The sequence below is a fragment of the Patiria miniata genome, unplaced genomic scaffold (genome assembly GCF_015706575.1).
Source record: "Patiria miniata isolate m_02_andy unplaced genomic scaffold, ASM1570657v1 HiC_scaffold_5, whole genome shotgun sequence".
Classification (NCBI taxonomy): domain Eukaryota; kingdom Metazoa; phylum Echinodermata; class Asteroidea; order Valvatida; family Asterinidae; genus Patiria; species Patiria miniata.
Window position 1 is genome coordinate 5,040,893 of NW_024037072.1, and position 21,911 is coordinate 5,062,803.

Here is a 21,911-nt window from a genome sequence, read left to right on the forward strand (position 1 = left end):
GAGTTCAAAAAAAGTCCGTCCAAAGAAGGCGTGTTCAATGACAATCACGTGATTCGATGGCGTGATATTTTTGGCCTTGCACGCGCACGGCACGGCAGCGTGCCACTTGTTTGTATGAATGCCGGCCAGGGCAGGTGTCCTTCAAGTTACATAATTCCTTTATTCCAGACATATCGGAGCGGTAAATCTATGTTTGGCTGTGTCGGCCGGACCTGTGGGCCTGGCGGTACATAGTGTGTGTTTTGGATTAAATTAGACCTCAGATATCCCACTTTTATGGAGGGTAAGTTGCGGTTTTCACCGTCATTCACTCTTGCAATTAGGCCTGCCTTAAACCGTTATAATCAATTAGAAATTTCGTTTGCCATTGCGATAGAAGTACAGGTTAGTTTAGTCATGGAGGAATAACATGGTTTAGTCAGGATGTGTACAGACAACAGCACTGAGCACTGGGACTAAAGAGTTACAAAACCGCACCCAACCATTGACCTCCTTTTTGATTGGAACTTGCTTCTGAAAGAAATATCCAGACGCCACTTCTTTGTTTGTGTACAAAGTCTATGGATTACATTTTTAAAGTATTTTTAAACAAAATTGGAAATGATTCTCGGTCCTAGATTCATGTCTTTTCAGCATTTTTGCTTCATTGAGATAATAGGCCCTAGCCTATATTATAAAAAATTAAGTGGCGTCAGGATGCAACATTCTTTAGAAAAATCCTTTTGCTAAACTAAGCAATAATTAAGCCATTTGCAAACCTATACCCTTTGCGAGTTGCATTTGAATAACATTAGTACACTAGCTGACTTGCTAAGAATGCTAGTTGGCACGTTTTAACTTTGAATTCTCCAGATCAAAGACACTGTTGCTATATCACATGATTCGGGGCAAGCTCTTGCATAGTTACGTAAGAGAGGCTCAACATCAATACATTGCGCACAGTGTGTGAGAATGGCACAAAGACACCTGACCATTCCGGAGCTGGGGGTTGCTAGCGTAAGGCTTGCCCCGAATCACGTGATATAGCAACAGCCTCTTTGGTTTGAATTCGCAGTTAAAATGTGCCAAGCATTCGAGGAAGTCAGGGTACCAGATGTTACTTGAGTTTAATTCGCAAATGGCTTATTGGATTGAAATTGATCCAGCACTTTTGCCTACAAATTGAAGGGATTAAAAATCCAAGTAGAAACTTAATTATGAGACAATATTTTCACTAGGCCATTTTTATAATTAAACACTCTAAAACCAAACCAAACAAAACAAACAAACTGATGTGCAGCTTCTGCAGAGAGGAATGTAAAGACCAGAAATTTGGAATATTTTGGGTCTATAGATTAAAGATGCGTTCCTCATGCTATTTGTGAGTTTCAACTCGAAAAATAGATTTGTTTGTTTTCAATTGCTATTTTCTTAGAAATATAAAAGTTATTCACTTTTGAATGAGACATCGAACGAGAAATTAAATCCACAGACATTTTGTTATTGAATTATTTCTTTGCAAAAATCGAATTATTGGCTGTCGGACAATAATTCGGCTCTTTGAGAGCAGTTTCATTTGTGCGTAAAATGAACTTCTTTTTTTCAGAGGGTTGCAGATGCCCAATAATATTGTTTTCGTTAAAGCAAAACATACAAATTGAAAATTCATTACGAGAATTTTTTTTTGAAGAGCACGGAGTATGCATCTTTAAATATAATTTGAATTGACTTTCTCCTGTCCTACAGTAACCCCGCGGCATTATGGGTAAAGGTCAACAAGGTGAAAGTTCAGCTGCGGTCAGCAAGCAAGGTACCTACACCTGGGAGGAGGTCAGACAGCACAGCACTAGGACGGACAAATGGGTGGTGATTGAGGACGGGGTGTACGATGTCAGCCAGTGGGTGAACAGACACCCAGGGGGCTTCAAGGTGCTGTCTCACTATGCTGGCGAAGATGCTACGGTAAGCTTCACAGTTTTAAACTAAGAAACTTGATGACAGGATTTGAACGGGTCTGCAAACAACCTCTGGTTTACTTAGCTGGAGTTACCCAGCCCTAAATTTTATCATTGGGTTGTCATTTAGGGCTGGAGGAAGCTTTTCACGTGAACCAGCAGAGTTGGCAGGTCACAAAAAAAATTCAAAAAATTTTGTCCCTGTTACACACTAATTTCAACTGGAACTCACCCAAACCTTGCCTAGAATAACCATTACACAGGTCCTTGAAGTAAAAAACGATCCTCGATGAAGATTCAGCCTACAATTGCAGTGAAAAAACGAGGCATAAACTGACAACCGTGCGGTCATGGCGAGGACCGCAATTGGATTTGTGCACAGCGCGTTTACCAGTTCATTCTTGCCGGCTGCGCTGGCTGATGGCGCATGACGTCACTGATGCGGAAGCGGAATACCCGACGCATCATAGCTGCGATACTGGACGGCAACCAAAGTTTGCCAATTATCGTGCATGAAACAGTCGTCGCGTGACGTCATGCGCCATCAGCCAGCGTAGCCGGCAAGAACGAACTGGTAAACGCGCTGTGCACAAATCCAATTGCGGTCCTCGCCATGACCGCACGGTTGTCGGTTTATGCCTCGTTTTTTCACTGCAATTGTAGGCTGAATTTTCATCGTGGACTCGTTTTTTACTTCAAGGACCTGTGTAATGGTTATTCCAAGCAAGGTTTGGGTGAGTTCCAGTTGAAATTAGTGTGTAACAGGGACAAAATTGCACATTTTCGAAAAAATTTTGAATTTTTTTTTGTGACCTGCCAACTCTGCTGGTTCGCGTTAAAAACTTCCTCCAGCCCTAAATGACAACCCAATGATAAAATTTAGGGCTGGGTAACTCCAGCTATGGTTTACTGTGCTCTGCCGCACTGTCAGACAAATTGTGTCGGGGTTGTAACACTTCTTGACAAACAACAATTGGCAGTAAGTTGCTGAAAAACGTATAGTCTGAAATTTTCCACAGGCATCACAAACTTTTACTTTTAATTGTAACACCTCTTTTAATTTGCTTGATAAGTCACAGACAGTCAAAAATTCAATCCACTTCTTCTGCCATGCCTTTTACACAGGCTAGTCACCAACAGTCAGATCATATTTCTTGTAGGCACTGTGACTAGTCAAATTCCATCAACAGACAAAAGCAGGTGACTGGTAGGCACAGCTGGCTTATCAATCACCTGCAGCCAAAGCATTGCTGTATCAAGTTACATAACAGTCACAGCCAGTCAATCTTGTTTTATGTTTGTAAGGAGCACTCAACTGTTTAAAATATCACTTGATTTATTTTGACTGCTGGGCTGGCCTCGTTAAATTTGCCAGCCAGAGAGGGAGGGTTTTCCCAACCAGTAACTTAGCAAAAATGCTCAAAATCTAAGTATTACAAATTAAAATGGCTTGAAAATTATGATTTTATTTCCCACTGTGGCCGTGCTTGCAGTTTTCTCAACAAATAACTTGAGTTTTAGCACTGATTTGATGATAAGCAATACTGTAAAAAAATTACAGTACTATAAGAAATGTAACTGTGAATAGATTAATTTTTGTTTGTTTAAAAATCAAGTGACCCTATTCAGTGAAATCTTATGTGATTATTTCTCCCCAGGATGCGTTTGTTGCATTTCATCCAGACAAGAGCATAGTCAGGAAGTACATGAAGCCATTGTGTATCGGCTCGCTAGACAAAGACAATCAACCCAAGGTAGAGACTTAGCTTTTGCTTTTGTCCTCTTTGTGATGAACAATTCTTTCATGGATTTTTGTGGTGAATTAAGAAATTTCACTACTTTTTAAACATAAAGAACCAACATTTTCCAAACTCCTTTAAAAATTAATTATTAATGATTTTAGTCCCTCCCATCAGTTTTTACAGCTTTTGATTTTACCCTTATGGGGTTTAGCTTTCAATTTAAAATATTTTTATGAACCTCGGTGTTTCTAACAAATGTGTCGACGTTCTTGTGCTTTTTTTCACTGTGTTGTAGAATCAACACTTAACGTTTTATTTTTACAGCAGTCTTTAGGGTATTTGGGTATTTTCTTTTCTATTTGGCCATTTATGTTTCAATTTTTATCTATCCATGATTTTTGAACTTTGCATGACTCAATGTGAAGACATACATGTATGTTTCCAAACTCTAATTTCCTTCGCTGTGCTTATCAAGAACTCTTGGACTTTGTTATGTCACAAGTTGTTGAACAGACAACAAAGTTTGCAGAAGTCATGGATTAAAGGACCATATAAACTTTTAAGTTTAAAAAAAACTGATACCCATAAAGGGAATCACAGTTTCACTAAAACTTTTATCTTTCACTAAAATTTTTATGTCTTTTCTGTCTTCACAAAACACCTCTCAACAACCCTTTTGCCTAAAAAATGCTTGTATTTATTTGTTTGCCTATTTACATTCGCTATTTTGTTAGAAGAAACCTCCGTTGTTTTTACAAGTTCGCTTCGCGATAACTAGTTCGCAATTCAATGTCGTGGTGACGATATGAAACACGTGCGTTATTTAATGCTGAATGCAGCGATGACTAGTTTCCGCCGGGCTGCGCACTGAAAGGGCTAAAGAAGGCATGATGGAAATGCGGTAACCAGTCTATGCATGGGCCGGCCGAGGTGCACTGCAGTTGCAGGTCGGATTCGACATCGTGAAAATGCCAAGAAAAAACCAACGGAAAAAGAACATTTTTGCAAGTTAATTCACAGAACTTGATCTCTCTTGTCTGTGTATGTATTTTCCTTGTTGATGTTTTGAGGTCGTACTACTCGTATTTGGAGTGATACGATGCGGCGTGTTTCTCTGAAATTTCCTACCGTAAAAACGAGGTTATTCGCCGGCCACACACAGTGCATGACACACACTTTACCGCGCGATTTACGGACAGCGTTGGCCAGTTTCCCGTCATGACTAGCATTGTGCATATGGTGTGCACGACCTGAATTTTCCATTATTTTAAAGAAGTATCGACCGTAAATATTTTGACAATAATTAAGGTAAGTTTTAATCACTTTTTATGTCCATTTTTTTGCATAGCTTTCGTAGTGCAATGGAAATAGTTCAGGCTGAAATTCGCATATAATTGAATACCCCATTCAATCAGCACACAAAAAAATTGGCCCCCCCCCCACTATTTTTTTTTTGCCTAATCAAAAAGCATGTCATCTGACAATAAACTGCATGATGCTCTGACTGTTCCCTGACTTGCATCCTGAGACGAAAGAAGAGAACTGACCAAAAAAGTTGATATGAGCAAAAATTACTGTGAAAAGGAATTGGAAATAAATTGAATAAAACTTTTAATGTGATCAAACAATAGTGATTTATTATCAACCCCCCCCTTTCGCAGAAGTCCCTCATCAGTGACATGCGAGACCTCCGTCTCCAGGTGGAGCAGAGAGGTCTCCTGAAACCCAACCTGTGGTTCTATGTGGCTGTGCTGGCCCACATCTTGGCCTTTGAAGTGCTGGGCTGGCTTGTCTTGTGGCGCTATGGAACGGGCTGGGTGCCATACCTGACAACTTCAATACTCTTGCTTCTAGCACAGGTAAAACAAAGTTCCCCTGACTGCAGGGGGAGTGTGGTCTAGGGGTTGGGGTTTGTGACTCACGATCAGAGGGGCAGGGGTTCAAAGCCAGCTACTGGCCATATGCTGTGCCCCCGGGCAAGCCACTTAACCCTCACTTGCCTCTCTCCACCCAGGTGTAAATGGGTACCGGCTTTAGCTTGGGAGTAACTTGCGATGGACTGGCATCCCATCCATAGGGAGTAGGAATTTTCTCAGTCGTTTCATAGCGAGGAAACTGGAGATAAACGCCAGCCTGATAGGCTATATTGGTTCATAACAGTCTTTACTTTACACAATATGCAAATGAACTCATCTGAAATGCATGCATCTGGAAATTGCCCCGTTTCAATGCTTTTCTTTTTCGAAGAGAGAAAACTTGTTTTATTTTTGGATGCAAAAAAGTTGATCATTTGCAAAGTGTTGTCATTTTAACACTGCATCCAAATTTCAAAAAACTATTCAATCTTGTTAAGGTTTCCAAAATATTTTTCAATTTAACCAATCCAAGACGCATATGCAGAAAAGGTGGAATTCCCTTTGAAGTGTTTTAAGTGATTCATTTTTGGAAACATTACCTTAAAGTTAAGCTTTGCCATTATTGGAAGACAACAGCACACATTTCCGTGTTGACTTGAAAACGGGTAACGGAGATATTAGTATACGCATATAGTTCTGACATTTAAAGGAAAGTCTCAAATTAGGACAAAATGTAAAAAGTTGTTAACGTTTATTTCCTTTTCTTGGATCTAAGGGGCAGGCTGGATGGTTTCAACATGACCTGGGTCATCTGTCCGTCTTCAAAAAGTCTAGTTGGAATCACTTTCTTCACGGCTTTATCCTTGGTGGATTGAAGGTAAATAGCTTTCAATCTTTTAGCATCGTCTGGGGACCATAGTCTGAGTATCATTGGTTATATTCAACAGAGCCAAGCTCCATATTCAACGTACAACATATGTGAGCATGCACATTTTATGTGACCCTCACACCAGCCAATGGGAGTCGACTTTAACAATTGTGACATCAGTTTGATCAGAAATGTAGACTAAGCAGTTGATTGGTCTGCCATTTTTGGCTGCCATATTTTTGTAATACATTGTACTACAACGGGTTACCTAAGACCCAGTGTCTGCAGAATGGTCAGAATCTGGAGATCAAGACACGGTGATGTTTTGCATAATTGATCGCAGAATCTACGCGAATATCATTAGGCATACAACTTTTCCTCGGATCAGCTGATTGCCACGTTATCCACTTCACACTTTTGCTGTTAAAAATTGAAAAACACTGCACAAAGTCTTGTAAAGATTGGAATTTCCTGGTTTTTTTTACTTCCAAGTTGCATGCCTGCATCATAGACGCTTGTGTACAGCTGTCCCATAGAACAGACCACAGGGGTGTCCATTAATAAAACATTGCTTAGGATTGGACATCTTTAGATTTCTACTGGTTTGAAGATTTGTAATGGTTTTCAACTTGTCCTCGTGATCAGGGCTCCTCAGCCCACTGGTGGAACTACCGTCACTTCCAGCACCACGCCAAGCCCAACATTGTCAGCAAGGATCCTGACATAAGGATGGAGTATCTCTTTATGTTGGGAGACAAGATGCCGGTCCAGTGGGCCAATAGGAAGAAGGGTGTCATGCCGTACAACCACCAGCAGAGCTACTTTTTCTTCCGTGAGTACTTGGACTGTGGTCCAATGGTTACAGTGTTTGACTATGTGCCATGGTATGTGGGTTCGAACCCTGACCGGGAACATGGGGCTTGTGTTCTTGGGCAAGACACTTTACTACAATTGCCTCTCCAACCAGGAGTATAAATGGGTACCTGTGAAGGTGGAGACTAGACTGTGCTTATCTCAAGCTGCTGCAGAAAATTGGTCTCATGGCCTGATGAACAGGGGTAATAATTGTGAAGCGCTTTGAGACCTGTGGTGTAAAGCGCTATAAAAGCACCACATTATAATTACCTCGCTCCCATATTACAGCAAAATGCATACCATTAAACGTTGATAGCATTAAACGTGCTGTAGCATGGCGTCTAGAACCGGCCCAATTTAGTTTTGCAGGATTGTGAATTCGATGTGTTTTTTTATTGTATGAAAAAGCCGTTCCTTGCTCTATGATTTTGTGTTAAAGGCAAAGCCACAGAAGTGTTATTGTACAGCAAATATCCCACACAATGCAATCAGGCTCACAATGTTTACCCAGTGGATTATCAGATTATCAGCTGGCTGCTTTCATAATTAGCATATAACTGACAATGCCAGACAGTCTGAAGACTGGATTAGGGATCAGCCTAACTGCAACCTGCTGCAAGTAAATTTAAATTTTTTATTTTTTTTTTATTTACGTCATCTTTAGTGAGGGTAGCTCCGATCAGTGCAGGGCACTGCTTTCCATGGAGGCCCTCAATATGAGAAATATGAGACCCATTATGTATCACCTTTAAGGGTTACAAGGTGCTGCGGTGCATATTAGGCCACTGCCAGAAACACCGGGGCAAACCCCTTCGCTTAGCGATAAGTGTTACTGGGGTCTTTAACGTGCATTACACAACACACGGGACCTACGGCTTTACGTCCCATCCGAAGGACGAAGCAATAATGGTTAAGTGCCTTGCTCAAGGGCACAAGTGTCCGGGCCCGGGCTCGAACCCACGCCACTGTTGCCTCTGAAACAGTGCATTAGTCCAGTGTAACCGCTAGGCCATGACACTCCACTAATCATTTGTTGTAAATTTATACTCCAACTAAATCCTATTCAAATGACAATGAGTTTGTTTTTTATCTGTTTCAGTGATTTGTGTACATCGTACAATAAAATAACACAGGAATAAAAGGGAATCACACTAAGCCAACCAAATGTGTAATTATAAGCCTTCTACTGTATGACCATGAAACAGTAATTTTTTTCCCTGTTTGAAAATTTCTTCACAGTTTTGCCGCCGCTATTGTTGCCTGTATACTTTCACTACGAGTATTTTGCCCATGTGATCAAGAAGAAAGTGTGGATCGTAAGTTCAAGATGTAACCTTTATACGAGTATTATAGATCACATATACACAGTCTCAAAAGTGTGATAGGACCCTTAATTGTGTGTCACGAGTGCTCTTAAAATTGAGATGCATGTGCATTTGTTTAACAGCCTATTGGTCCAAGATGGATTGCGTCCGCGCGTAAAAATAGGGGCGTGAGCATGGTACTACCTCAGCATTTAAGGTGCATGCTGGAGGACACATTGAATATTATGCTGTTTAATTGTCATTAGCACTATACTGGACTGATTTTACGACGATAATTTTGTAGAAATATAAATTCCTGCTCACTGCACTATTTGTTTCTTTTCTCGTTTTTTCCCCAACAGGATCTAGCCTGGATGGTGTTCTTCTTCAGCAAGCTGTTCTTGACCTACGGACCTCTTCTAGGCTTGTCTGGTGCTTTCTGGCTCTACATGTTTGTCAGGTAATAACAGTCAACTTACATTTTGTTGTGCTTGCATCACTGTTTTTCACGAAATTTTCATAGCACAATAGAGGCAATATATTTGTATGGAATGCGGTCCTTGTTTAAAAGTGGCCCTGGTTTTGAGTACCAACAGGTACCAACAAAATCCAAGTAACACTGCCACATAAGATAATGGACTCTTGCAATGACTGGAGAATGCACTGTGTGATATCAAGCCTACAAACTTGAAGTGTATTCTTTTGAGAAAAATTTGATTGAATAGAAGCTCCCAATGGGGAGGCTTTTTATTTTTTTTTTTTTTTGGGGGGGGGGACCTTTTATCTTGGAGCATACCTTTGCCACAGACCTTTTATGGATAGCTGGCAGACTGATAATTGATGCGATGTGATCAAGCCTACAAACTTAAAACCTTATTGACAGAGAGAAATGAGATTGAATTAAAACTCCCAATGGGGTAAGCGCTTTTGGGGGGTTCTTATTGGGTTTTTTTAAGGGGGGTTGAGACCTTGGGAACATACCTTTGCCAAAGACCTTTTACGGATAGCTGCCAGACAATGTGCAGGGAAAGTGCATGTTGTGTTACACTATGAGACAGTTTTACAAGTCGCTTTTCACTTGCGTAAACTTGCCCACAAATACATTGCAACATAAAGCTGTACCGAACACCTCAGTTGACATTAGTTTGTGATTTAGTGTTTTATTAAAGTGAGTCCACACTAGTCCATCATAAGTCTATCAGTCTCAAGTTAATTAAGGCACAAGTTGTTCCAATGAACTGCGACAAAAGAATTGACCTAGCTTTGTTATTGTTCATCCCCAGTTACTTTTGAGTGGACTTGTGAACTGACTTTGGGAAATTTTCTTTAACTCATTGGGACTTTTGTGATGCAGTACAGACTCTGCATGTTTTGTTCATTATTTGGACTGTTCTTAGGTTTATGGAGAGCCATTGGTTTGTCTGGGTGACCCAAATGAACCACATCCCCATGGAGATAGAAAAGGACCAACAGAAGGAGTGGTTACCGATGCAGCTGCAGGCTACCTGCAACGTGGAACCCACGTTCTTCAATAGCTGGTTCTCGGGCCACCTCAACTACCAGATTGAACACCAGTAAGATCTACCCGTCCTACTCTTGAAATTAGATAAGACGGCAATTTGTTCTTGAATCTTCGTCACTCAAATTGAATTGACAGTATCTGCTCTCTATGCATAGGTCATGGACTAGCAAATTGTGTTTAAGTCGGGATATTCCATAGACTAACATTAAGCCAATTTCCTTGTTTAACAAATGTCTGTGCATCTCCGTGAAATGGGCCAGAAAGCTCACACTAAAAGATTTGAGCAAGATAAGTTTTTGCATATTTGAGGTTTTTTTTCCTGAAATACATCCTTGTTGTAAATCATTTCAGCCTGTTTCCGACAATGCCGAGGCACAACTTCTACAAGGTGATGCCTGACGTGAAGGCGCTTTGCAAGAAACATGACATCCCCTATCAAACTAAATCTCTGTTAACTGCCTTTGCCGACATTGTTCGGTAAGTTTTCCAACTTTCCTTATTTTCATCTAATAACTTTACTTACAATATATTTAACCCTCCATTCAAGACCAGGTGGAAATTCAGAAAAATAATTAAGCCATAAGGAAAAGTTGTGAAATAATAGCCCTCAACGCTATCTGTGCACTGAACACCAAGCAATTGGCGCACAGAAGATTGTTCATAGGATCAGTTTGAAGTACTGAAACAGCTTTTTCTCTTCTGATATCGAACTTACCCAGGTCAGCTTTGTTGTGAGTATGATGCCATTCACACACATGGGCGGACCCAGAGAAGTTAATCCAAGGTGGGAGGGGGGATAGGGGTCTCGCAAGTGGGAAAATGGCCATATTTGAGACAAGTTTGTTCACTGCGGATGTCCCCTCCGCACTCCCCCCCCCCTGGATCCGCCACTGACACATGAATGGTATCATTGAATGGGGCCAGGCAGCCAGCCAACAGAAATTTCTTAATCACCTTCAAAATTGTAGCATCACAAATTGATCACGAGTCAAGCTTTTCAAGTGATAAATAACAAAACCAAGGCTTTGTTATTGTTCATCTGTTCTATCTTGCTTCTGACCTAACTTGTCATTTGGCTTGTGAAAGGTTTGTGATCGACTTGAAAACAGATCTGTTTACCTAGCTTGCATAAAAATGTAAGTATTGTTATTTAAGAAAGTTTTGTTATCTGACAGCACTTGTTCCTTTTTGTGTCTTGCAGCTCTCTGAAGCGGTCAGGAAAGATTTGGCACGATGCCTACTACCACCGATAAAACGTGATTAGACAGAAGGGAAGTACTGAGATTGACCAAACCTAATAAAGTTCAAAGTAAATTTTATTTTCTATGGTTTAAGTCTGATTTTGAATAAATGTTTCGGTGGAAAAAAATATCATCTTGTGATAGAGTTTATGTTCTATAAAAAAATGTTTGTAGTTATAGAACTATGAAGGCATAGCCATACAGCGTAATGTTTGGTATCCAAAATTACGTCCTAAGTACATAAATTGCATTGAGAATGTCATTTCATAAACTTTGGGTACATTTTTTTTCCTGTTCCTGTTACATGTACATGTGACATCTATGATTATATAATTCTGATGCATTTTTTAATGAAGTCGTCATTAAACAGTCGTGATTATGAATAGCAAACGATCTACCCATAAAATTAAAAATCATTGAAATCATTCTTAATAATACTTGAAAGGCAAAGGGAACAGAGACAGGAAAAATGTCCTAAATTTATAGAATGACTTGTAAGCCTTCTAGGCAGCTTTCGTTTTCTTTGTCTTTCCAAATTTCAAATTTCTTACTAGAAATTTATCCAAATGGTATAAAATACCATGTGTGTGCAAGTTATATGCAATGGTTTTGAGATAATGTGTCGTGAACTCAGTACGTGTGTGTTGCCTTCTGATGATTAACTAACTTGAGTATCGTGACTTAGAGAAAAATAATTAGGTAATTACTGAGTGGTGGCATGGTTGTACTAATCGACGTTAATTATTTTAAAAAGTGGTTTCAGACGTTTTTAAAGCTTCTAAACTTAGTCTTTGTGAAGTTTTTTGCGTTAAATTGCTACAACTTTTTTTTTTTTCGGTGGGAGGAGGGTTGCTAGATAATGTGAAAAAAAAATTATGGTGTTTATTGTATAATGTACAAATGTTCATTTTTGTTTTGCGCTTAAAACTGGAAAAAAGTGAAAACATTTCAAAATGTTAAAAACGTTATTACAATTTTGAAACAATTCTGGATGTTAAAGCATGTAAAATCCAAATATGACACTGCAAGTCTAATGCAGAGTACTTTTTCAGACTTAAAAAAAAAAACCAGAAAAAAAAAATTGGCTTGAATTATATTATTGTAGCGCATTTGGCACGCACAACACAAAATCCTGGATTCCCAGATACATTTAGACAAATCTCCGAAAAAAATATCAAAATCCATCAAACAAAACCAAGCATTCATTAGTATCGAAGAAATCATTTTATTCTGTAATTTCAAAGGAGTAAGAGTTACAAAAAAAAATTCCAAGAATGAAAGCAAGGCACATCTTGAGACAACAAACGGCAAGAATGTATTATCTGCCAACCATTTTCTAAGCATCCATACGGCTGATAACAATCAGTCAGTTTGAATTTGTTAAAAAAATTAAGTAACTGGAAAGTTGAAACCAACAATTGATAGTCTTGATTAAATAAAAACACTGATCACTTCCCATAGACTTTGTACACAATCAACAAAGTGGCATCTCAATATACATGCGACATATTTCCTGGTGAAACTTCCTATAATATTTTTATGGCACTTGGAGCCATATTGGTTTATAGAAGGAAATGATTTATTAATTGGAGGTTCGGTTGGCACCACGCTAGACTTGAAATCAAGTCTGTAATTGGCCAGCTTTATTGGCCAGTTTTATTGGCCAGCTGCGCAGCGCGCCCCAGTTTTGTTCCTTAGTGAGTGTGCAGTATGGTGCTCACATACAGGGACAATGTTTGCTTCCTTGACACCAAGACATGCCAAACCCAGCACATGATGATAAACATGATACACTGTGCCGTTCTTGTAGATATTGGGGGTGCTGACAGACAAAACACGACTGTCTAGTGACTTGTTCTCAAGTCTAGCACCATGTTTGTGCACAGGTCGTACAGTGCCTCTTAGGCCAGCCTCAGGTTGACCTGCAATCTGAACTAGCCTTGCTCAAGGCGTTCCCTGATAATTGCTTCGTATCGTGCATTCCCAAAAGTCAGCTGCAGTACAATTTAAAAAAAACTGCATAATGATTCTCTAAATTGGATAGTTGTTTTACACACACTATCATAGTTAAACATTTTACTGGAAATTTTTGAGTTTAAGGACAAAAGTGTAATTAATTTTGGTAAAAAAAATAATTTTACAGCCATTTTGGTCATGTTCCCTGCAAGCATGTATCAGATCTTTACAGTTTGGATCACTGTTAAGTTGGCATCAGACTATTGTAGATCACAAGTCTCAGTGTGCACATCATGAACTTGTGTCTTTCAAAGCAGAATGCCTGCAGCTTTCCGATACATTGAATGTATACATTACAACAGCATTGAATCCATTTACAGTATTAATTAATAACTTTGTCTTGATTGTATCATTTTAAAATTTAATTTTTTTTAAAAAAGGTATGTACCTCTGTCATTTCTGTTTTAGCCTCTGAAGAAGAACCTGCTAAGTTCGCAACGTCAGGCCACATTAATTTTTAGATTTATATATTTCAGATCCACCCAGTCAGTAAGCAGTTTGCAGCAGTCTTACTACTTTTTTTCATTTAAAATTTCAAAAGCTTTTGAAGCCGGTAACTATTACTGAATAGCTTGATTTTATCATGTGATTGTTGCATAATTAATTTAGACAATAAATACTGAGCACCATGTTTGCTTTTGATTGGCTGTGTGATCTTTAAAGTAGTGAAGCTTGTCCAATGAGGAAACCGGTTACTGATACTATCTTGAGTCTCTGGATTTGCGATTGGTCAGTTTGATCACGGTTGCTTTTGATAGGCTGTGTGATCTTTAAAGTAGTCAAGCTGTCCAATGAGAATTGGGTTACTGATTCTAGCTTCAGTCTCTGGCTTTGCGATTGGTCAGTATGGTGCCGATACTACCTTTCTCGAGCCTTTGGTTGAGAATACTTGGTACTTGAAAACAATTACATTTGTTGCTTGTCTGACACATTAACACAATATTTTGAACCAACTTTGCATTCAAAAATAATTAATTTGCAAACACAAATCTTTATAAACATGCATGCAAATTATGAAACATTAAAATTATAAAGCATGCAACCATTTAAAAATACGGGGGCCTCCTATATTATCTAATACATATTTTGTAAAAGAGATATTTGAATGAAGTCAAATTGCATCGTTTATATGTTAAACAATTTGTGTTTACGTTGTAAAAGGAGTTAAGTACAAAATTAATATCTTTAATTACAAAAGTCAGTTAAAAAACATGATTTGATGAAATCTTCTGAATAATGACATTTACATTTCAACCATTAGTACTTCCACCAATTTCCCAAACCTTGAATAAGGGAATATATGCTTGGCCGATTTTAAGCAAGTACGTTTAAAACTGGCTCAGGGGCCTGGACACTTGAGCCATTACAAGGCCCCTGAGCTGGTAATATTGGCAAGGCGCACATTTATTCCCATTCATAAATACCTTTGAGTGCAAAAGTCAAAACAATTTGTTCACACAAATTAACTTCATGTTTTTTTCGGCACCCCTCTAGCTATGTTATGATATGTGCCTCTCGTGAGTAGTCGTAACTTCTCCTTATATGGAGCTTCGCACGCGCGTGGTGCTTACTGCGCGATGTGGCAAAGAACATGGCAGTGCCAATGAAGTGTGAATTTAAGACTCGAAATACAAACTCATTAGGTGTACTGTGCACGTATAAGTGAAGATTGTGAACGTTCAACCAATAAAAGGGTAAAAGGAACGAGATTTCATAGGAGTTAAAGTTTCACGTGACACCGGAAAAGTGTTTAAAACCGGCCAGCCGGTGTTTTATCAACTGTTTAAAACCACCCACGTGACACACCCAATAGGAATGGGTAAACTGTCTCGGGTATTTACAACTCTTAAATTATATCATTACTTCAAGTACCAGCTTGATTTGTGTCGTTTTACCACCAATGCCCATCATACTTAATAGTTGCACCACACCTTCAACATCTCTACTGCCAGATTTTATAATAGAAAAAGGTTTTGTAGAAAAGTTACCTCAAGGTTGCAATGTGAAACTCCTGATTACATGTTTTAAATAGTTTACATTGAAAAAAACAAACCCTTTGCAAATTTAAGGGTTTTCTGATAGGAATTAACTGCGTTCAAAATTCAATTTTGACGAGTAGGCACTTTATCTAGAGCACTGTGTAATTAGACTTAGAAAAAAAAATGAAGCTGAATAAACCTTTCCCCTGATATATATTTTTTTTAATGATTTACTCCTCTTAAAAATGTCCACATATTTAAAAGGAAATGGTCAAGATGTGATGAGCCACATAGTCGGCCGTCAATGGACTCCGGTCACAAGTACCCCCTCAACGGTAAGAAAGGGAGAGTTAGGGGAGACCACTGGGAGAGATGTTTGTGCATTGCCGACTGAGTTCACACTGCAAGACAATTATATCAGGCGTTTGAACATACAGACTGTTTCTTAACAAAACAGCCAGCAAAAGCATTCTTCAAAGCCTAGTACCACCCTGTGAACAAAGTGCCGATTTCCAGTGCCTTGTCAAGATACACGGCCCAGTTGCCCTCCCCATAGCAACGGACTGTTCCACTTTTCAGTTTGAGGGTCAGGATGTCTTCTTTCTTTGCCACGGCTTCTAGTTCTCTCTGGATGATCGCGTTCAGATCGGAACCAGTCTGAACGGCCTCTACGTCCTTCCCAGTGCCTAGAGTCAGATGGGCCCGACTCCCCCGCCCGCACGTGGGTGAGAATTCAGTCGGGCGCCAACCCTTTGGACAGGGAACCTCGTCTCTTATAGGGTAAAAGGTTGATATCTCCTGACCTGGCATCTGTGATTGGTCCAGGTGTTGGAGTTGTTTCTGTTGCATTGTTTTGTCTACATTGTTACCTGCTCCAACTGGGGTGAAGTCGCTTGTTGCGCTACTGTTCGTCTCCCATAGAAGTAACTCCTGATCATTGAGTCTGATTCGAGCTCCTAAGGTTCGTGGCGTGATTAGGAATCCTATAACCGTCAGGTTGAAGGCACGTCCGGTGGCCTGTCTGACCGCAGGGGAGGTCGCGTACTGCTGGGAACCGGCTCTCTCGCTGTAGTTGCTGAAGAATGATGTACAGTGGAGCAGCGTAGTACCAGTGATGAAACCCTCCAAGGAAAAGTAACGATCAAAGTCCAGGCCGCCTGTGGAGAGTTTAACAAAAGTGGAAAGTTGTCTTTCATTGTGAAAGATAATTGAAAGTGCCCTACATCTACACTATTTATTATTTCTCTTCAATATAGACCACTTGGTTTTGCTTGTTTTGCTTGAAGTAAGCCCATAAAAAAATGAGAAACTTCCAGAAATAGAATGAAAGTACATGAACTAACCTGAAACATGTTTGTCTGAAAAGCTCCGACAACGATTAAAAAAAAGTTGTGAATATTTCACCACCTGATTAATTTTGTAACACTTAACTAACTGGTATTTTTTTTCCTCAATTTGATTAATAGTACAACATCTTCCAGTCACTTGACAAACAGGTTGACTGGTTACAAAGAATCAGTAAGAATATCAAGTGCAGTATTAAAGTGCACTGTTTTAAGAAGTTTGCAGGAACTTCACATTCAATGTAAATTGTTCCCTTTGTGCCAGCAACCAAGTGTGGAACTTTACAGTCTCTTCATAGTCAACTGTAACAAGGAATTTACCCATCAGCACCTGAACATTGTACTACATTGTAATACATGTCCTTTCTCTATGGTATATCGTTGTACCACATCGTATTATATTGTATTACATTGTACTACTTTGTATTACATTGTACTACATTGTATTACATTGTATTACATTGCATTACATTGTACTACATTGTATTATATTGTACTACATTGTATTGCATTGTACTACATTGTACTACATTGTATTACATTGTAATACATTGCATTACATTGTACTACATTGTATTATATTGTACTACATTGTATTGCATTGTACTACATTGTATTACATTGTACTACATTGTATTACATTGTACTACACTGTATTTATTCACTGATGAATACATAAAATCATAGGGAACAACAGTCAAGGTGATTCCTGATGGTACAGGAACTCATGAATTAAATCCACCTTTCCATGCACAGATGTGCATCAAACAGGATGCATATTTAATTTATTGGATAGCAATTTCTTTCTTTTTCCAAATTCGCGTTTCAGCTTGAGAATGCACAACGGGGTGGTGCAAAAAGAAGGAAACCCTCTTTTGACAGCAATTTTCACCTACTTGTTGAGCATTTTTCAAAAATTCAATTTAATGGTATTGAAATATTGATCTTTAAACATAAGTGACCAAAAAAATGACGGCAAATGCATATTTTGTCTCTGAGATATGGTAGTTTAAATAGTTCATGTGCCAAACCTGGTTGTTCACGGACGGCTCCAGAGCTTGATTTGAAGACAAAAAACACTACACTAGACTCACATGTGGACAACGGTGATTTTGTTGACTTGTATTCAAATTAATATAACAACACTATTCTTGTGATTTGTTAAAAGATTTTTTCAGCACGTATGGTTGAGAGCTATACTTCACTACATTATAAAAAAAATACTGCTCAAATGTATAATTAGGTTGCAATTCCTGTCAAATGTAGGCTTCCTTCTTTTTGCACAACCCTATATTGCCATGCAGGATGCACAATAAAGAGAGCAGCCCCCAACCCCAAATCATATTTGAAATGCCCGTCTAGTTTAACGATAGGAAAACCTACCAGATGCATTTCGCGGTGAGCCAGGAATGGCATACTTTGTAAATATCTCCACAAACTTGGGCTGCTGAAGACACTCCTTGAAAATGGTCTTCCCGAATCCTAGGGTGTCCACGGAGATGTTGAACCCAAGAAACCATCCGTAGAAGAAAGGGTACAAGATCGTTGGAAGCTTTGGCTTTGCGTTGGCGGTTCTCAAAGTCTCTTGCATGAGCTCCGAATGCGAGCCATGTGCAGCCCCTGGGTGACCGGACGTGGCGTTCGGTTGTACGACAAGAGTTGTGTAGTTGTAACGATGCGCCAAAGTGAAGCAGTCTTGTAAATCAGACGGGATATTTTCTGTGCCATTCACGACGATGACTTGCACCCCTTTTTTACAGCTGTCTTCAATCTGTCATGCCAAAGTAACATTTTGGAAAACATTGGCACATACTAAGTGTAATGCAACTCAAAAAGTTTCAGACTCCTACGAGGCAAATATGAAAGCCTCTAATGAAACTTATTGATCGTACTTTTTCATAAGCATGCTTTGATAAAAATTTGATAAAATGTTACACTCTGAGCTAAACCTGGCACTACCAGGCATAAAAAAAAATAGGTTTTCACTTCACAGCTGGTCTTAAAGTACCGAAGTCTGACATCAGCTGTCTTTGTTCTGGTTTACATGCTGATTCGCATGCTGATGTCTTCACACGCTTAAGCTATGCAACATTGTGAATCAGAATACGCAGCACACTTCGGTACTCTAAAGCCAAGAATTTGCATTTATGAAAGAACAAACTTTCACTCACATTCCCTTTATGTCAGGTATGTTGGTCAGAAGAGGACTATAAAACTTCAATAATGTCATCATGTTCTTCTAAAAGTTTCTTTTTCAATAACAGCATACGAGACGGATCATAGTTTTTATTATACTCATAGCCGAACGGTTAGAGCGTGGAGCTACGGAGTGGAAGGTTGGCGGTTCGAATCCCATTATGACCAAAAACTGGAAAACTCTCTCTGACGACCCAACAGTAAAATGGGTACCTGATTCGTTCAGGGAAGGTAAGACGGCGAGAGGAGAGGACTGGGCCCCGCCACTCATATGCCGCGCCCAAGACACAGTGGACCTCTAACATCCCACTGCCGCTACAGCCAGTAATGGCTATGGGACCTTAACCTTTACCTTAGGTAGGTTTCTTACCAAAAATTTCATAACACCCCTTTTCACAAAAATGTGCGAAAACATCTATTGGCATGTCTTCTCACTGTTTTGTTCTTTAAACTTCCAAGTTTACCTGGTCCTGGCATCTGTGGTATACGATTCCCCCGAAGGGTTTTACTTCAGAACCTCTGGAAGTCTTCAAGCAGCAAGTCGCCGAGTCCTTGTAGGTGCTGGTGATGGCTTGGGCTAAGGCTGACATCTCTTTGTCTGATGCCACATGTAGAAAGATCATCACCTGACAAAAAGGAAATATCGACGTGCAAATTCATTAATGGTCCTGAAAAGAGAAATTGGAATTTTATGTTGGGTTTTGCCCGTCAAAATGACAGCATGCCAGAAGGAATGATTTCACAGGGACTTTAGTGCCATAAATAATTTGGTCGGTTACTTATTGGATTGCTGCAAATGATCTACTCTACCTTTCAAATTACAGCAGTAAAGAGCAAATCCCAATAAACATTTTGCATAGTAGCCATCTTAAGAGGGCGTTTTCTGTTATTTTATTTCAGTGACAATGAATGCACAAAAGGTTCACTCATGCATATCCCAGCAAAACAAAGGCACTGCCCTCTATCTCAGATGGCTGGCAGGCATAAGGTCTATACTGAACTTACATCTCTCCAACACAAAATTCAACCAAACACAATGGGAAATATTACCTTTATTTGAGTGGAAATGTACTTGACAGTTTGAGGATCTTTCAGGAATGGGTAGTTTGCCGAGCCTGGATCTAGTGTCGCTGCCTTTGTTGCCATCTCCTGAGATTCGGTCTGCTCCTTAGTGTCCGACATCATGAAGATTAACGTTTGCAGGAGAACCATGAGAAAGATGGTGGCCAGGACTACTAATCTGGAGGGCAGACTAGGGAGCATCATTCTGGGTGGCTGCAGAATGAACAAATGAAAGGAAGAAGTTAATGGCAGGAGGTACAGTATGAAGAAAAGCTGGGGAATAAACCTGAAAGTTTCAGATCTGTCTTCAGTTTCAACATTTCCACATGAACCATTTACTAGGGTCGCAGTCGTACTTGAGTTAGTTTCCAAAGTTCCCAAGAATATGTATAGGGAACATGAAGCCTAAACTGATGAATCTGAATGAGTACATAAGCAGTCAGATTGGGACCTTGATAGCCCCATAAATGTGGCCAAGTTACTGGACCACCTCCATAAATAAAGGCCACACTTGGAACATGTACCCGAAAATGTAGAACTTCTAAGTAATAGACCAGAAATCAGTTTGTTTTGGTATTCCAATCCATGAGGCTGATGTATAGAAAACACATGGTGAAATAATATTGCATCAGGCCTCTTTAGGCTTTTAGCATGTTTAGCCTAAATTGGAAAAATAGGCCTCGTACGTGCAATTTTGAAAATAAAATGTAACATTGGCGTGCACAATATCTATCAATCTTTTCAAGCCTCACGAATATTAATGAGGTTCCTACCCATTATGGTGTGCAGTAAACAATTGCATAAAAGCCTCCTTCATGAGTTGTTAATTAACAAATATCACCCTTTTTGCTGGCTTCCATTGGTCGATACCAAGACCCATGCCATGCCACGCCAAGTGACGCTAATGAATATGCTAATATGCCCGCCATCATTGTGTGCTGGGCCGAAATCGGTCAGCCGTAACGCCTACGGCACTTTGCTGAACAATGCACATGACATGTGTTTGGTCGGCAAATAATTTTTTTGATCCTAGCTCTTCGAAATTTTCCATGGAAATGATTCACGTTGTAACACTAGCGTCTGCAACAACAGATTACTTAGCTGATATTCAGAATATATACTTAGACGATGTAAGTGTTCAACTACTCGTGAAATAACAACTGGGATAAATTCCTAGAAATTAGGCTAAATACTAGTCCCACTAACTGGGTCGCTAGAACTCCTTTTTTGACATTTGGGATGTTGGACAGACCAACATCCCAAATGTCAAAAAAGGAGTTCTAGCGATAGCGACCCAGTTAGTGGGACTAGCTAAATACATACATTTGGGGAAGTTTTCGAACGATTTCTTCCAGACTTGAAGGTCAGCTTTGACAGTAACCATTATTGAGGTGTCGGCATCGATGATGGCAATTAATTTTTTCACTGACATATGACGTTTAGAATTTCTTCTTCAGTTTCAATCATACCGAGCATATTTTCTGAGAAACACAACGTTCAAAATGCCATGTTTTTGGGGTGCATGAATTTCACTGCTCCGTTTTTTCTTATAGCGTCTATTAGTACGTATCAAATCGGATTAGCTTTGCCAAACAATGGCGATGCTTTGCGGTTAGCAACCATATAGAGCAAGGAACAGATGGCAAGGAACACAATGATTCATTGATTCATGATTTAGCATGTTTACTGACGAGAAATCCGCTACCAAATACATGATGAAAAAAAACATTTCCTACCTCCATGGAAACACAACGCCCTAGCAGTAGCACCTAGGCCTAGTCAGTAACATTTCTGATGTGATAATCAAACAAGGGTTTTACAAACATGAGCAAGTTCATGAGTTGATTCAATTGTTGGAGAATATTATATTTCCGCAAAAGGGGACTGTCCCCCTGTATTTATGACCCTTGACCACGTCACGGTCGAATGATTTCAGCCAATCATGTCGACTCAAGTGCACACTGACATGACCCCTCGCTAAAGTGCGTCTGTC

At 39.6% G+C, this 21,911-nt stretch overlaps 2 protein-coding genes across 4 annotated transcripts; one reads left to right on the plus strand and one right to left on the minus strand.

Annotated features, from left to right (window-relative positions):
- Nucleotides 1–112: 112 nt before the first annotated feature.
- LOC119740658 (fatty acid desaturase 2-like) lies at nt 113–13,969 on the plus strand. The gene is made up of 11 exons (XM_038216025.1): nt 113–283; nt 1,726–1,941; nt 3,593–3,688; nt 5,338–5,535; nt 6,308–6,409; nt 7,046–7,232; nt 8,495–8,571; nt 8,922–9,019; nt 9,957–10,133; nt 10,433–10,558; nt 11,283–13,969. Exons 2-11 carry the CDS (start codon nt 1,741–1,743, stop codon nt 11,332–11,334), a joined length of 1,314 nt encoding a protein of 437 aa, XP_038071953.1. The 5' UTR covers nt 113–283; nt 1,726–1,740; the 3' UTR covers nt 11,335–13,969.
- A 1,433-nt stretch (nt 13,970–15,402) lies between these two features.
- On the minus strand, nt 15,403–21,883 carry LOC119740659 (2',3'-cyclic-nucleotide 3'-phosphodiesterase-like). 3 transcript variants are annotated; one of them, XM_038216026.1, is made up of 5 exons: nt 21,655–21,883; nt 19,907–20,131; nt 19,321–19,482; nt 18,044–18,431; nt 15,403–16,474 (listed from the first exon to the last, which is right to left on the minus strand). In XM_038216026.1, exons 1-5 carry the CDS (start codon nt 21,658–21,660, stop codon nt 15,798–15,800), a joined length of 1,458 nt encoding a protein of 485 aa, XP_038071954.1. In that variant the 5' UTR covers nt 21,661–21,883; the 3' UTR covers nt 15,403–15,797. The 3 variants fall into 3 exon arrangements, with proteins under 3 accessions (XP_038071954.1, XP_038071957.1, XP_038071956.1); XM_038216029.1 differs by lacking the exon at nt 21,655–21,883 and adding an exon at nt 21,388–21,603; XM_038216028.1 differs by lacking the exon at nt 21,655–21,883 and adding an exon at nt 21,242–21,378.
- Nucleotides 21,884–21,911: the final 28 nt, after the last annotated feature.